The sequence below is a fragment of the Lipotes vexillifer genome, unplaced genomic scaffold (assembly GCF_000442215.2).
Source record: "Lipotes vexillifer unplaced genomic scaffold, Lipotes_vexillifer_v1.1 scaffold2129, whole genome shotgun sequence".
Taxonomy (NCBI): Eukaryota; Metazoa; Chordata; class Mammalia; order Artiodactyla; family Lipotidae; genus Lipotes; species Lipotes vexillifer.
In genome coordinates this window covers 185,526-198,557 of record NW_006774629.1, presented here as the reverse complement: position 1 = coordinate 198,557, position 13,032 = coordinate 185,526, and the positions used below count along the sequence as shown (strand labels likewise).

The window sequence follows — 13,032 nt, the reverse complement described above, 5'->3', positions numbered from 1 at the left end:
GCTCTTCCTCTTGTAAAACTGAAATTCTGCACCCATTAAACAACTTTCAATTCCCCTCTCCCTACCAGCCCCTGGTAACCACCATTCTACTTTCTGTCTGAATTTTGACTGTTCGAGGTATGTCATGTAAGTTGAATTCATGAAGTACTTGTCTTTCTATGACTGGCTTAATTTGCTTAGCATAATTTTCTCAAGATTCATCCATGTTGTAGCATATGTCAGAATTTTCTTCCTTTTTTAAGGCGGAATAGTCCAGTGTATGTTTAAACTGCATTTTGTTTATCCATCCATTCATTCATTGATAGACATTTTGGTTGCTTCCACTTCTTATGAATAGTGCTGCTACAAACATGGGTGTGTTCTCCAGACCCTGCTTTTTTGTATGGTGAAAACACTTAAGATCTACTCTCTTAGCAAATTTCTAGTATATAATACAGTATTATTAATTATAGTCACCACACTGTACATTAGATCCCCAGAACTTATTCATATTATAACTGAAAGTTTATACCCTTTGACCAACATCTCCGCAACTTCCCCCAGCCCCTGGCAACCACCGTTCTACTCTCTGGTTCTGAGTTTGACTTGAAAGTGAGATCATACTCAAGACTCTGCTTTCAGATATTTTGGTTATCTACCCAGAAGTAGGATTTGCTAGATCATTTGGTAGTTCTGTTTTTAATTTTTTGAAGAACTGCTATACTGTATTATTCACAACATCTCTACCATTTCACATTCCAACCAGCAAAGCACAAGGGTTGATTTCTCTGCGTCCTCACCAATACTTGTTATTTTCTAGTTTTTTCATACTAGCCAACCTAATGGGTGTGAAATGAGATCTCGTGGTTTTCGTTTGCATTTCTCTGTTGATTAACGATGTTGAGCATCTTTTCATGTGCCTGTTGGCCATCTGTATGTCTTCTTTAGAAAAATGTCTGTTCAGGGCCTTTGCCCACTTTTTTTTTCCAGAACAGTACATTTTATTTAACAACAAACCCCCCAGTTTGTCTCAGTTGTGACGTATAGATGGCTTTAGATTGCCTTTTTGGTGGTCACCCATGATGAACAAGATTTTTCAATCTTCCAAACAACCAAGGCTCAGAGATTCTGCGTGTCACTTCAGTTCACAAATCCAAGTGTATCCTCCATTCATTGGAGCATTTTGGCATAGATTCCCTTTGAGGTAGAAGGGTAGAGATGAACCCGTTCCTCCAAGTTTAAAGAAGTAAGGTGTTGCTGGCTGGTGCTTCTCAGAAGGCTGGCACATCTGTGTGTTTCTTGCCTAATTCTTCTCATTGGCCTGGAGCATCTCTTCACTGTTCTCTGGATAGCCTGGCACTTTTTCCCCCCTCAATTGCCTGATGCTTTCCTTCTCTCCTCAGCCTAGAGCTTCTGAGGAAAAGGGAGAGCCCATTTTTTAATAGGGTTGTCTGTTTTTGTTGTTGAGTTGTAAGAATCCTTAATATATTTTGGATATTAATCCCTTATCAGATAAATTATTTGCAGATTATTTTCTCCCATTCCATGAGTTGCTTTTCACTCTGTTGATAGTGTCATTTGATGTGAAAAAGGGTTTTAATTTTGATGAAGTCCAGTTTGTTTTTTGTGGGGGTTTTTTTGTTGTTTAGTTTTTGCTTTTTACTTTTCATTGCCTGCGCTTTTCATGTCATACCTAAGAAATTACTGCCAAATCCGGTGTCGTGCAGCTTTTATCCTATGGCTTTTTCTAGGTGTTTTATAGTTTTAGCTCTTATATTTAGGTCTTTGATCTATTTTGAGTTAATTTTTTATATGGTGTAAGGTAAGGTTCAGTTTCATTCTTTTGCATGTGGGTATCTAGTTTTCCCAACACTATTTGTTGAAAAGATTGTCCTTTCCCTATTGTACCCTTGTTTTGGCAACCTTGTCAAAAATCATTTGACCATATATGCAAGGGTTTATTTGGGGGCTCTCTGTTCTGTTGGTGTTGATGTCTGTCTTTATGCCAGTACGACACTTTTGATTACTGTAGCTTTGTGGTAAGTTTGCAAATCTGGGGATGTGAGACCTCTAACTTTGTTCTCTTTTAAGATAGCTATATCTATTTGGGGTCCCTAGAGATTCTGTATGAATTTTAAGAGAGATATTTCTGTTTGCAAAAAAAAAGCCATTGGGATTTTTATAGGAATTGGGTTAAATCTGTGAAGCTTATTTATTAGCTGAGTTGTGCAATGATAAGTAATTTCTGCTAAAAATCAGAAATCCAATTTCTTGCGGACTTGGAAAGATTCATAATTGTGACATCTGCATTTGATATTTTATTCTGCTTTCCTTTTTGCAAATATTTAGTTAAGTGCTATTTATGGGGGGGGGAAGGGCTGCTCCATCTTTATGCCTGTAAGATACCATGTGAGGGTGGATAGATTTATTTAAAGCCATAGGAAAGGCACATCAGTTCTCCTATCTTTGAATGGCAAGTGGTATTGTTCACTGTCAAGATTTTTCTTCTTACTCAGAAAGAAATTGCAGGGGCCATATAATCCTTGAGTTGTCTCCAAAATAAAATGCCTAGCTGATGCCTATCCTAGAATTGTCTCTCTTATTGTGGTAAGAAAAAAACATTCGTAATAGTGGTTCATTTCCATGCTTTGGAACCTTGCCTAACATTGCTCCCTGTTGTGCAAAATTTGGAATTAATCTTACAGCATGGAGTCCTTGCTGTAACAGTAGTCCAGTTTGGCCATCACAATCTTTTAAATTTGATTGGCCTACCACCTTTGAAAGCCTCTCATTCAAGAGAAGTAATGTGTTGCTCTAAAAGGCGTTTAGGTATGTCATACCTTCGTTCATGTTTTGGCTCCACCATTTACCAGGTGCAAGACCATGGCCAGGTCTGAAATTTGTGAGAATTGTCTTCCACTTTCACTGTGACTATTAAGACATGCATATGAAGTTCATTGTACATTAATGCTTTAATTATTCTTCTTATTTCAGACACTGTCACATGAACCCAAAGTCCTTCAGGAGGGTCTCCTTCAGTTGGACTCCATTCTTTCCTCTTTGGAGCCCTTACACCGCCCAATAGAATCCCCTGGTGGCTCAGTGTTGTTGCGAGAACTGGCTTGTGCTGGCAATGTCACTGATGCTACCCTCTCAGCTCAAGCCACACCTCTACTGCATGCGCTCACTGCTGCCCACGCCTACATCATGATGTTTGTTCATACTTGTAGAGTTGGACAGGTAAGAATTATGTTAGGTGTGAACATGTTGGTTTAAAGTCGGTAAAATACCTAGGGCATATACGTGGCATCTTAGTGTACTTAGAAGCAGTTCTACCTAGGAGAGCTGCTGAAAGAACAGTTTTAGGGTGAGTTCTTTTGGGTGGATGACTTAAGTGTATGCTTCAAGTTGCTGTCTAGTTTCACTTCCCCTTAATATTTTTTTCATTGGAAGTTGGGTGACCATAACTTGTTTTGTGAACTGGACCTTCTTGAGAGTGAAAGAGATTGAGATAAATACAGGTATTAATAGATCTGTAGCATCCATATAGGCCTTAGGGATGTATAGTCACCCCTTTTAGCAGACAAGCCTCAATTGGGTGCTCATCTGACCGTATTACTTCCTAATCTTTCTACAAATGCCTGTAGGCTTGATAATAAGATGGCAAGAAGGAAATTTGACCACAGAACATTTAAGTTAATGGTGATTAACAGATTACTAAAGATTTCCTAAATATCAAACCCTATGTTTGCACTCCATGTGAGGATCCTCTTATGGTTCCAGAAAGTTGAAGTTTGGGGGTGGGGGGGTTTGTTTATTTGTTTTTTGAATGCTCACAGTTTTGCCACCCTTAGTTGTCAAGTAATCAAGTCTAAAGATTATTGGTGTATTTTTAGCAGCCCTGTTTTATGCTGTTGAGCTAGGAGTGTGTTCTTTGGGTCAAATTAAATGAAAAGCACAATTATAAACTATTTAGAAAATAATTAAATTACACAGAAAAGCTTTAGGGACTGATTTGATTGATTGATTGAAATAAACAGGAAATAACAAGCCCCCTCACCATCTAAAAAAATTAGGAAGCTGCCAATGAGTCTATAAAACTGTTTCTTCCATTTAGAAGAACAGAGTTGCCTGTGACTCCTGTTTTTCACTTTACAAAGAAGAAATGAGAAGGGATGTTAGAGACATATTGTAAATATTGTACGAGAATACCTTCTGGAACTATGATCTCTTAAGTGTGGAAATTTTTATGAAGTACACAACTCTGAGAATAGTAAGGAAGGAAAAGTAGAATCCCTTATCCTTTGTAAATAACTAAAAGTTGATTTTGAATATAAATATTCAGAGGGCATCCCAAAGATCACCTTTTTTACTTTGGCTACAGAGTGAAATTCGTTCCATCTCCGTAAACCAGTGGGGCTCTCAGTTGGGTCTGAGTGTTCTGAGCAAGCTGAGCCAGTTATACTGTTCCCTGGTGTGGGAAAGCACTGTCCTTCTCTCCCTGTGTACCCCAAACAGGTAAGGAAATGGTCATCTCTTTTACTATCTCTGTTGTCTTTCCTAACAGAAAAACTAAGCTTAGTGAGCCTGGGGTATTATTACTTTGGTCAAGGATAGAAAGGTAAAGAGTTCAGAGGCCTCCTTGTCTGTCTTAGTTCATTCGGGCTGCTATAACAAAATCCACAGATTGGGTCCTTATAAACAACAGAAATTTATTGCTCAGAGTTCTGCAGGCTGGAAGTCTGCATGGTTGGGTGAGGGCTGTCTTCCACATTGCAGACTTCTCATTGTATCCTCACATGGCAAAAGGGACTAGGAATCTCTCTGGAGCCTCTTTTATAAGGCAGTAGTTCCATTCATGAGGGTTCTACTCTTAAGATTTAAGCACCTACCAAAGGCCTTACTACTAATACATCTCATCAGACATTAGGATGTCAGCATTTGAATTTTGAGGAGACACACATTTAACCAATAGCATTGTCCTTCCCACTTAAAAGCCAAAGGATTTCCTTACAAATGTGTCATCTTTGACCTGATATCTCAATTATGCTGTGTCAGCATGGTGGGTGTTTACAGTTTGGTCCTGTTGTTAGCCAGATATAGAGTTGAGTTGGAAACCTGTTGAGTACTACCTCAGGAATTCCATCATTGCAGATGTTTTATTAGGTTAACTTACCTGCTGACACAGCATAAGGGGGGGATAGTGTCAGCCAAGCAGGTCAGAGACCAAGCACAACATTAAAAAGATGAGTTATCAGAGGTTTTTTTGCTCACTGTTTCTCTTCTTGCAGCCTGCCATCTGGGTGTGAATTTGGTCAGGCGGACATGCAGAAACTGGTTCCAAAGGATGAGAAGGCAGGTACGGCCCAGGGCGGAAAAAGATCAGGTAACTCCAAGAAACTAAAATCCTAGCCATTAATACTCTTAAGTTCTGTCTGTCTCTGTCTTTATAGGTCTATTGTGAAATTTTAGTAGGTCTATCATCTGTAGTCTTCAGTTTTTTTCCATTCATCAATTTTTAATTATTTATTTTAAAATTAAACTATTTTCAGTTATTTTTTCTATTAAAAAAATACATACCCACAATGATAAAAATTAGAAAATGTAGTAGAAAGAAGAATCACCGATATTTATACCACAAAAAATATTTTGGAAGTATCTGCTAATCTTTTTCCCTGAAGGTATGTTTTATTAACATAGTTGTGATTATCTTAGACATAATATTTTACAGGTCTCTTTTCACTTAATATTAAGTATGTAAAGGTACCATGAATTAACCATTCCCTGTTAAGTTTCTAATGTACTATTTTGAAAACTGAACATCTTTATATGTAGTTTTTTTGAGAATGTAAGATTGATTCTTAGAAATTACAGTAACAAAGATTATGGTGGGTCTTTAATTTTTTGTATGCTTATTTTTCAGAAGCTTAATTTCTTACGTTAAAATGGTAAATGACTATTCTAAGTGGCTGTGGAGCACTTTAGACCCACACTGTCCAATATGGTAGCCACCAGCCACGTGTAATGTGGCTACTTTACATTACTACTCGTAATGTGGCTAGTACAACTAAAAAACTGAATTTTCTTTCTTCTTTGCTCCCTCGCTCTCCCTCCTTCCTTCCTTCCTCCTGTCCTTGTGCACGCTGCCTCACAGTCCCCCCCACCTCCACCCACCACCCATCCCTGTCTGTCTGTCTGTCTGTATGTCTCTCTTTCTCTCTCTCTCCCCTCTTGTTAAGTGGAGGGTGTTATGGGTTGAATTGTGTGCCCACCCCAAAAAATTATATGTTGGAGTACTAACCCCCAGCACCTCATAATGTGACCTTACTTGGAAATAGGGTTGTTGAAGATGTAGTTAAGATGAAGTCGTAGGTTGGATGCAGAAAACTGAATTTTTAATTTTTATTAATTTTTGTTTTTGTTGTTTGGGGTTTTTGTTTGTTTGTTTGTTTGTTTTTGCGGTACGCGGGCCTCTCACTGCTATGGCCTCTCCCGTTGCGGAGCACAGGCTCCGGGTGCACAGGCTCAGTGGCCATGGCTCACGGGCCCAGCCGCTCCATGGCATGTGGGATCTTCCCGGACCGGGGCACGAACCCATGTCCCCTGCATCGGTAGGCGGACTCTCAACCACTGCGCCACCAGGGAAGCCCCTATAATTTAAATATAACAACTATTAACTCTGTTCAGTTGTTGGAGGACTTTTAAGTATGTTTGGAAAACTTGGGTATGTGAATCTTTTTTTCCCCAGTAAATTATATGAAATATAAATATAGATCAATTAATGAAAACTTAATGTCTGTATTGAGATGCTCTGTAAGCATAACAATGGTACCTGTTTTTTTTAATACTTAATATAAAAATGTATGCTCAGTCATTTTTATATTTGATTACATGTTAAAATAATTTTTATTATATTGGGTTAAATGTATTAAAAATTATAGCTGTTTTTTACTTTTTAAGTGGTTACTAGAGATTTTTTAATTACATATGTGGTTCACATTATATTTCTCTTGGACAATGCCGTTTTATAAAATAGCTTTTATGTTACATGACAATAGAAGTTGCAAAATGCAGTAAGCAGAAATTATATTGGGTGGGCCAAAAAGTGCCTTCGTTATTTAAGTAAAAATAAAAGACACATTTTTCATTTTCACCAAGAACTTTTTTGAACAACGTATTCACCCTTTTGTTCCACTACCTTCTGCCATTTTTCATGCAACTTCATAATTCCATCTTCCCAAAACTTTTTATCGCTTTGAGCAAAGAACTTGTCCCAGGTGCCTTTTACAGTCTTCCAGGTAATTGAAATTTTTTCCATTAAGAGGATTTTGTAAAGACCGAAATAAATGGAAATCCGAAGGTGCAATGTCTGGTGCATACGGCAGATGAATCAGAACTTCCCAGCCAAGCTGTAGCAGTTTTTACCTGGTCATCAAAGAAACATATGGTCTTGGATTACATTGATGGAAGATTATGCGTTTTCTGTTGACTAATTCTGGACACTTTTCGTCGAGTGCCACTTTCAGTTGGTCTAATTGGGAGCAGTACTTGTTGGAATCAATCATTTGGTTTTCCAGAAGGAGCTCATAATAGAGCACTCCCTTCCAGTCCCACCATATACACATCACCTTCTTTGGATGAAGACCGGTATTTAGTGTGGTTGGTGATGGTTCATTTCGCTTGCCCCACGATCTCTTCCATCCCACATTATTGTACAATATCCACTTTCATCGCTCGTCACAATTTGTTTAAAAATGGAACATTTTTGTTACATTTAAGTAGAGAATCACATGCAGAAATACAGTCAAGAATTGTTTTTTTCGCTTAACTTACATGGAACCCAAACATCAAAGCGATTCACGTAACCAGGCTGGTGCAAATGAATGTCAGTGCTTGATTTGGATATTTTGAGTATGTTGGCTATCTCCCGCGTGGTATAACGTTGATTGTTCTCAGTTAATATCTCGGTTTGATCGCTGTCAACTTCAACTGGTCTGCCCGACAGTGGAGCATCATCCAGTGAGAAATCTCCAACATGAAACTTCGCAAACCACTTTTGACACATTCAATCAGTCACAGCACCTTCTCCATACACCACACAAATCGTTTTGTGCATTTCAATTGCGTTTTTACCTTTCTTGAAATAATAAAGCATAATATGCTGAAAATGTTGCTTTCCCCCCCCCATCTTCAGTATTAAAATGGCTACACAGAAATTCACCAATTTTGATAAGTCTTTTAAATGCGTGCTGATATGACAGCTGTCACATAAAATCTAACAAAATTGTTTTGAAGGAAGTTAAAGACAACTAAGTGCTACTAGAGCCATCTTATGGGAAAAAACGAACGCACCTTTTGGCCCACCCAATACAATCTTCTGACCGTAATGCAGCAAACCTAAAATTAATAAAAGTAGCTTTTCTAGAAAGTTTTTTTCTCCTATACTGTGCATCAAGGGGAAAATGAATTTGATAAACTATTAAGAAAACAGGGAAGATAATTCTGTGTAAAGAAACCTATCACAGAGATAAACCTATGCATGTATGGTCACCTTATCTTTGATAAAGGAGGCAAGAATATACAATTGAGAAAAGACAGTCTTTTCAATAAGTGGTGCTGGGAAAACTGGATAGCTACATGGAGAAGAATGGAATTAGAACACTCCCTAAGACCATACACAAAAATAAACTCAAAATGGATTAAAGACCTAAATGAAAGGCCAGACACTATAAAACTCTTAGAAGAAAACAGGCAGAACACTCTGTGACATAAATCACAGCAAGATCCTTTTTGACCCCACCTCCTATGAGAAATGGAAATAAAAACAAAAATAACCAAATGGGACCTAATGAAACTTAAAAGCTTTTGCATAGCAAAGGAGAACCATAAACAAGACGAAAAGACAACCCTCAGAATGGGAGAAAATATTTGCAAACTAAGCAACTGACAAAGGATTGATCTCCAAAATAAACAAGCAGCTCATGCAGCTCAATATCCAGAAAACAAATAACCCAATCCAAAAATGGGCAGAAGACCTAAATAGACATTTCTCCAAAGAAGATACACAGATTGCCAACAAACACATGAAAGGATGCTCGTTAATCATTAGAGAAATGCAAATCAAAATTACAATGAGATATCACCTCACACCAGTCAGAATGGCCATCATAAGAAAATCTACAAACAGGGCTTTCCTGGTGGCGCAGTGGTTGAGAGTCCACCTGCTGACGCAGGGGACATGGGTTCGTGCCCCAGTCTGGGAAGATCCCACATGCCGCGGAGCGGCTGGGCCCATGAGCCATGGCCGCTGAGCCTGCACATCCGGAGCCTGTGCTCCACAACGGGAGAGGCCACAACAGTGAGAGGCCCGGGGTCCACACACACACACAAAAAAAAATCTACAAACAATAAATGCTGGAGAGGGTGTGGAGAAAAGGGAACCCTCTTGCAATGTTAGTGGGAATGTAAACTGCTACAGCCACTGTGGAGAACAGTATGGAGGTTCCTTAAAAAACTAAAAATAGAACTACCATATGACCCAGCAATCCTGCTACTGGGTATATACCTTGAGAAAACCATAATTCAAAAAGAGTCACGTACCACAGTGTTCATTGCAGCTCTATTTACAATAGCCAGGACATGGAAGCAACCTAAGTGTCCATCGACAGATGAATGGATAAAGAAGATGTGGCACATATATACAATGGAATATTACTCAGCCATGAAAAGAAATGAAACTGAGTTATTTGTAGTGAGGTGGATGGACCTAGAGACTGTCATACAGAGTGAAGTAAGTCAGAAAGAGCAAAACAAATACCGTATGCTAACACATATATAGAATCTAAAAAAAAAATGGTCTTGAAGAACCTAGGGGCAGGACAGGAATAAAGACACTGACGTAGAGAATGGGCTTGAGGACACGGGGAGGGGGAAGTGTAAGCTGGGATGAACTGAGAGAGCGGCATTGACATATACGCACTACCAAATAGCTAGCTAGTGGGAAGCAGCCGCATAGCACAGGGAGATCAGCTTGATTTGTGACCACCTAGAGGCGTTGGATAGGGAGGGTGGGAGGGAGGGAGACGCAAGAGGGAAGAGATATGGGAACATACGTATATGTATAACTGATTCACTTTGTTACAAAGCAGAAACTTACACACCATTGTAAAGCAATTATACTCCAATAAAGATGTTAAAAAAAAGGTATGCTTAAAAATTGTATTGAGATTGCTAAAGATAGAGAAAATGATAAGGAACTAATAAAAGCAGACATAAGTTTTGAAACAACAAATAAGGATTTATATGACAGGTAATTATTGTATCGTGGAGGGAGGGGACAGAATTAATAAAATATACACGAAAATGGACGAAACCAAATGTTAGAATCTCAAATTTTGTCAGAGTCTTAAATATACCAACTTTAAGTCAAGGAAAGAATAAAATAATTTACTAAAAACCAAGAACGAAATTAGACTCGCAGTCAAAGAATTGCCTTGCATAACAATTTAGATATATTTTTTCCCAGCAGTTTCTTACACACATTTAACAAAGGTGTCTTCATTTCTACATAGTCTTTCCAGAATATTCCAAAGAAAATTTGATGTGTTTTATAGTTTGCCTAATGCTGATTCTTAGGTCAAGAGCACACGCCCCCCCAGAAAAGACTCATCTCACATTCATATACAAAAATCTTAAATTCTAGGAAATATATTTCTCCAGTGGTAATCTGTGATGTCCAAATTGAGTTTATTAACGAGCTCTAAAATTCTAGCGGGGTATGCGCCTTGAGTGCATGGGGTCACCACACACACTGTAGTTTATGTGAAGTTTCTGGGTCATGCAATGTGCCTACAGTCTTCTAAGGTAGCCCTTGAAAATTAAGACTTTTAACATGCTCTCATTGGAAGATGTCAGTGTTAGCTACTTAGGACTCCAGGGAAAGAAGTACAGTTTTGTGTTTTTTTCTTTTCAGATTTAGGAAGTTGTGGACACTTAAAGAGTAACAAGCACTATAGATAGCTCTTTCTTCAGACTCTTCAGGACAAGGAACCAGGTGAGTGCTGGCTCAACATGGTCTTATTGCTCCCCTCTTATGTCTACAGATGGGGAACAGGATGGAACCACTGGAAGTATGGATGCTTCTACCCAGGGCTTGTTGGAAGGCATTGGGCTTGATGGTGACACGCTGGCTCCTATGGAGACAGATGAACCTACTGCTTCAGACTCTAAGGGCAAATCTAAAATTACACCTGCCATGGCTGCCAGAATCAAGCAAATCAAGCCGTTATTGTCAGGTGAGTGATTCTCTTCCTTCTGCTCCCTTTTAGAGCCTGGTATGGCTGTATTGTTTCCTTTAAGGAAGTCTTAAACTTGGTGGCTCATTTTCAGGTTTCTGCCACGTGACAGGCTTTGTACTAACTGTTAGGGATACAGAGATGAGAGAATCGCTTTCTGAAAGCCAAGTCTACCCCTCCTCTTCTTCCTGCTCACTCTTCTACTACTGCAAATAACCTCTGCTCCTACCGTTTCCCTGAAATGTCTCACCAAGGTATCTGTAACCTCCTTGTTGCTAAGTCCATTGGATACTTTTCAGTCCACTTCTCACTTTTCCGCAGCATGATGGTTGACCTATCATCTCCTTCTCAAAATACTCTTTTCTTGGCTTTTGTGGTATTAATATTAAGCCCTCCTGCTTTCCTGTTACCTGTCTGGCTACTGCACTCAGTCTCCTTTTCCTTTCTCTGTCCCTCAGATGTAGCTGGCAAGTGACATAGTTGATTTGTGTGTTAGTAGTTACTTTGCCAGCTCTGTGGAGACTACAGTAATATGATGCAAGACCACATTAAAGATGTGCACTGGGGACTTCCCTGGCGGTCCAGTGGTTGAGACTCTGCACTTCCACTGTGGGGGGTGCGGGTTCAGTCCCTGGTCAGGGAACTAGGATTCCGCATGCTGTGTGGTGCAACCAAAACAGTGAATAGAGATGTGCACTGATCTGTCTTTGCCATCTTTTGCCCCTTAATGTAAAATCAGTGGGGAACCTGTTTTCTATGTTCTGTACCTCTACCAATTTTGTACATTTGCCACTTTCTGACACCTTAATGTGAAGGAAAATGTAGACAACTCCTGGGAATTGGGGGCTCTGCCCAAAAGCAAGCAAAACTTGGCCTTTGGTGTTTCCATTTGTTATTTTAAACCCCCTTGAATTTTATGTTCTGTTTTAATTTGTTTAATTCTGCTCCTTTGTTTTAATTTGAAAGTCTACTGCCACTTTCCCCAAATTGAAGGAAAATTGACCATCCAAGAAGATGCTAATGTTTATCTCCCCTTTCTTTGTTAGACCTCTGTGATCTTGGCACATTCTGGGGTTTCTGTGTGGGCCCAGCCCATGCTTTTGATGTCTGTTTCTCTGTGGTTACTGGCCTTTTGTTTTTCTCTTTTATCCTTGCTGACTACCTTTGAGCCACTTTGCTGTCTATTCACCTGAAAACGGTGGTGGAAAAGTACAAACTTAATGTGTACATGCATTAGGCTTTCAGAGTCTAGGCCCACCCAACCTCCAGCCAGGCAGTGCAAGTATCTGTAGCCTGATCCCTCATTAGGATTGGGAGATCCTAATTTGGGTGGATTGGGAAAAAGAAGAGACCTGTTCCTTTCTTCTTATGCTGTATATCTCAGAGCTTACTGAGCTTTTGGGGTACGATATGTGGCACCAGCTCAAGTAGAGTCTATTTTTTTTTTTTACAGTGGGTTCTTATATACATGTGTATAATTAAGAGATGTGCTTTGATTCAGACCTGAATCGTGGTGAAATAATGTTTATTTCAGACGTTCTGTGACAGCATTTTCATTTGTGATTTTAAGAGTAATAAATATTCACTATAGAAAAAGTACAGAGAAATGTTTTAAGGAAAGCAAGGAAATTACCCAAATATAATGTGTTTAGATATATTTTCTTTCCTTTTTTCTATACATCTCCTTTTACATGTTTATATTGGATTCTGGCTTTTTTTTTTTTTTTTTTTTTTTTTTTTTTTTGCGGGCCTTTCCCTG

The 13,032-nt window shown here is 39.0% G+C and overlaps 1 protein-coding gene across 1 annotated transcript in view; it reads left to right on the top strand.

The window, feature by feature from the left end:
- Positions 1–13,032, top strand: part of HUWE1 (HECT, UBA and WWE domain containing E3 ubiquitin protein ligase 1) — a 138,425-nt gene that overhangs the window by 69,507 nt on the left and 55,886 nt on the right. The window contains exons 24-27 of the mRNA XM_007449397.1: positions 2,974–3,219; positions 4,364–4,497; positions 5,271–5,365; positions 11,082–11,273. Coding sequence (XP_007449459.1) covers positions 2,974–3,219; positions 4,364–4,497; positions 5,271–5,365; positions 11,082–11,273 — 667 coding nt within the window. The remainder of the gene's footprint in view (positions 1–2,973; positions 3,220–4,363; positions 4,498–5,270; positions 5,366–11,081; positions 11,274–13,032) is intronic.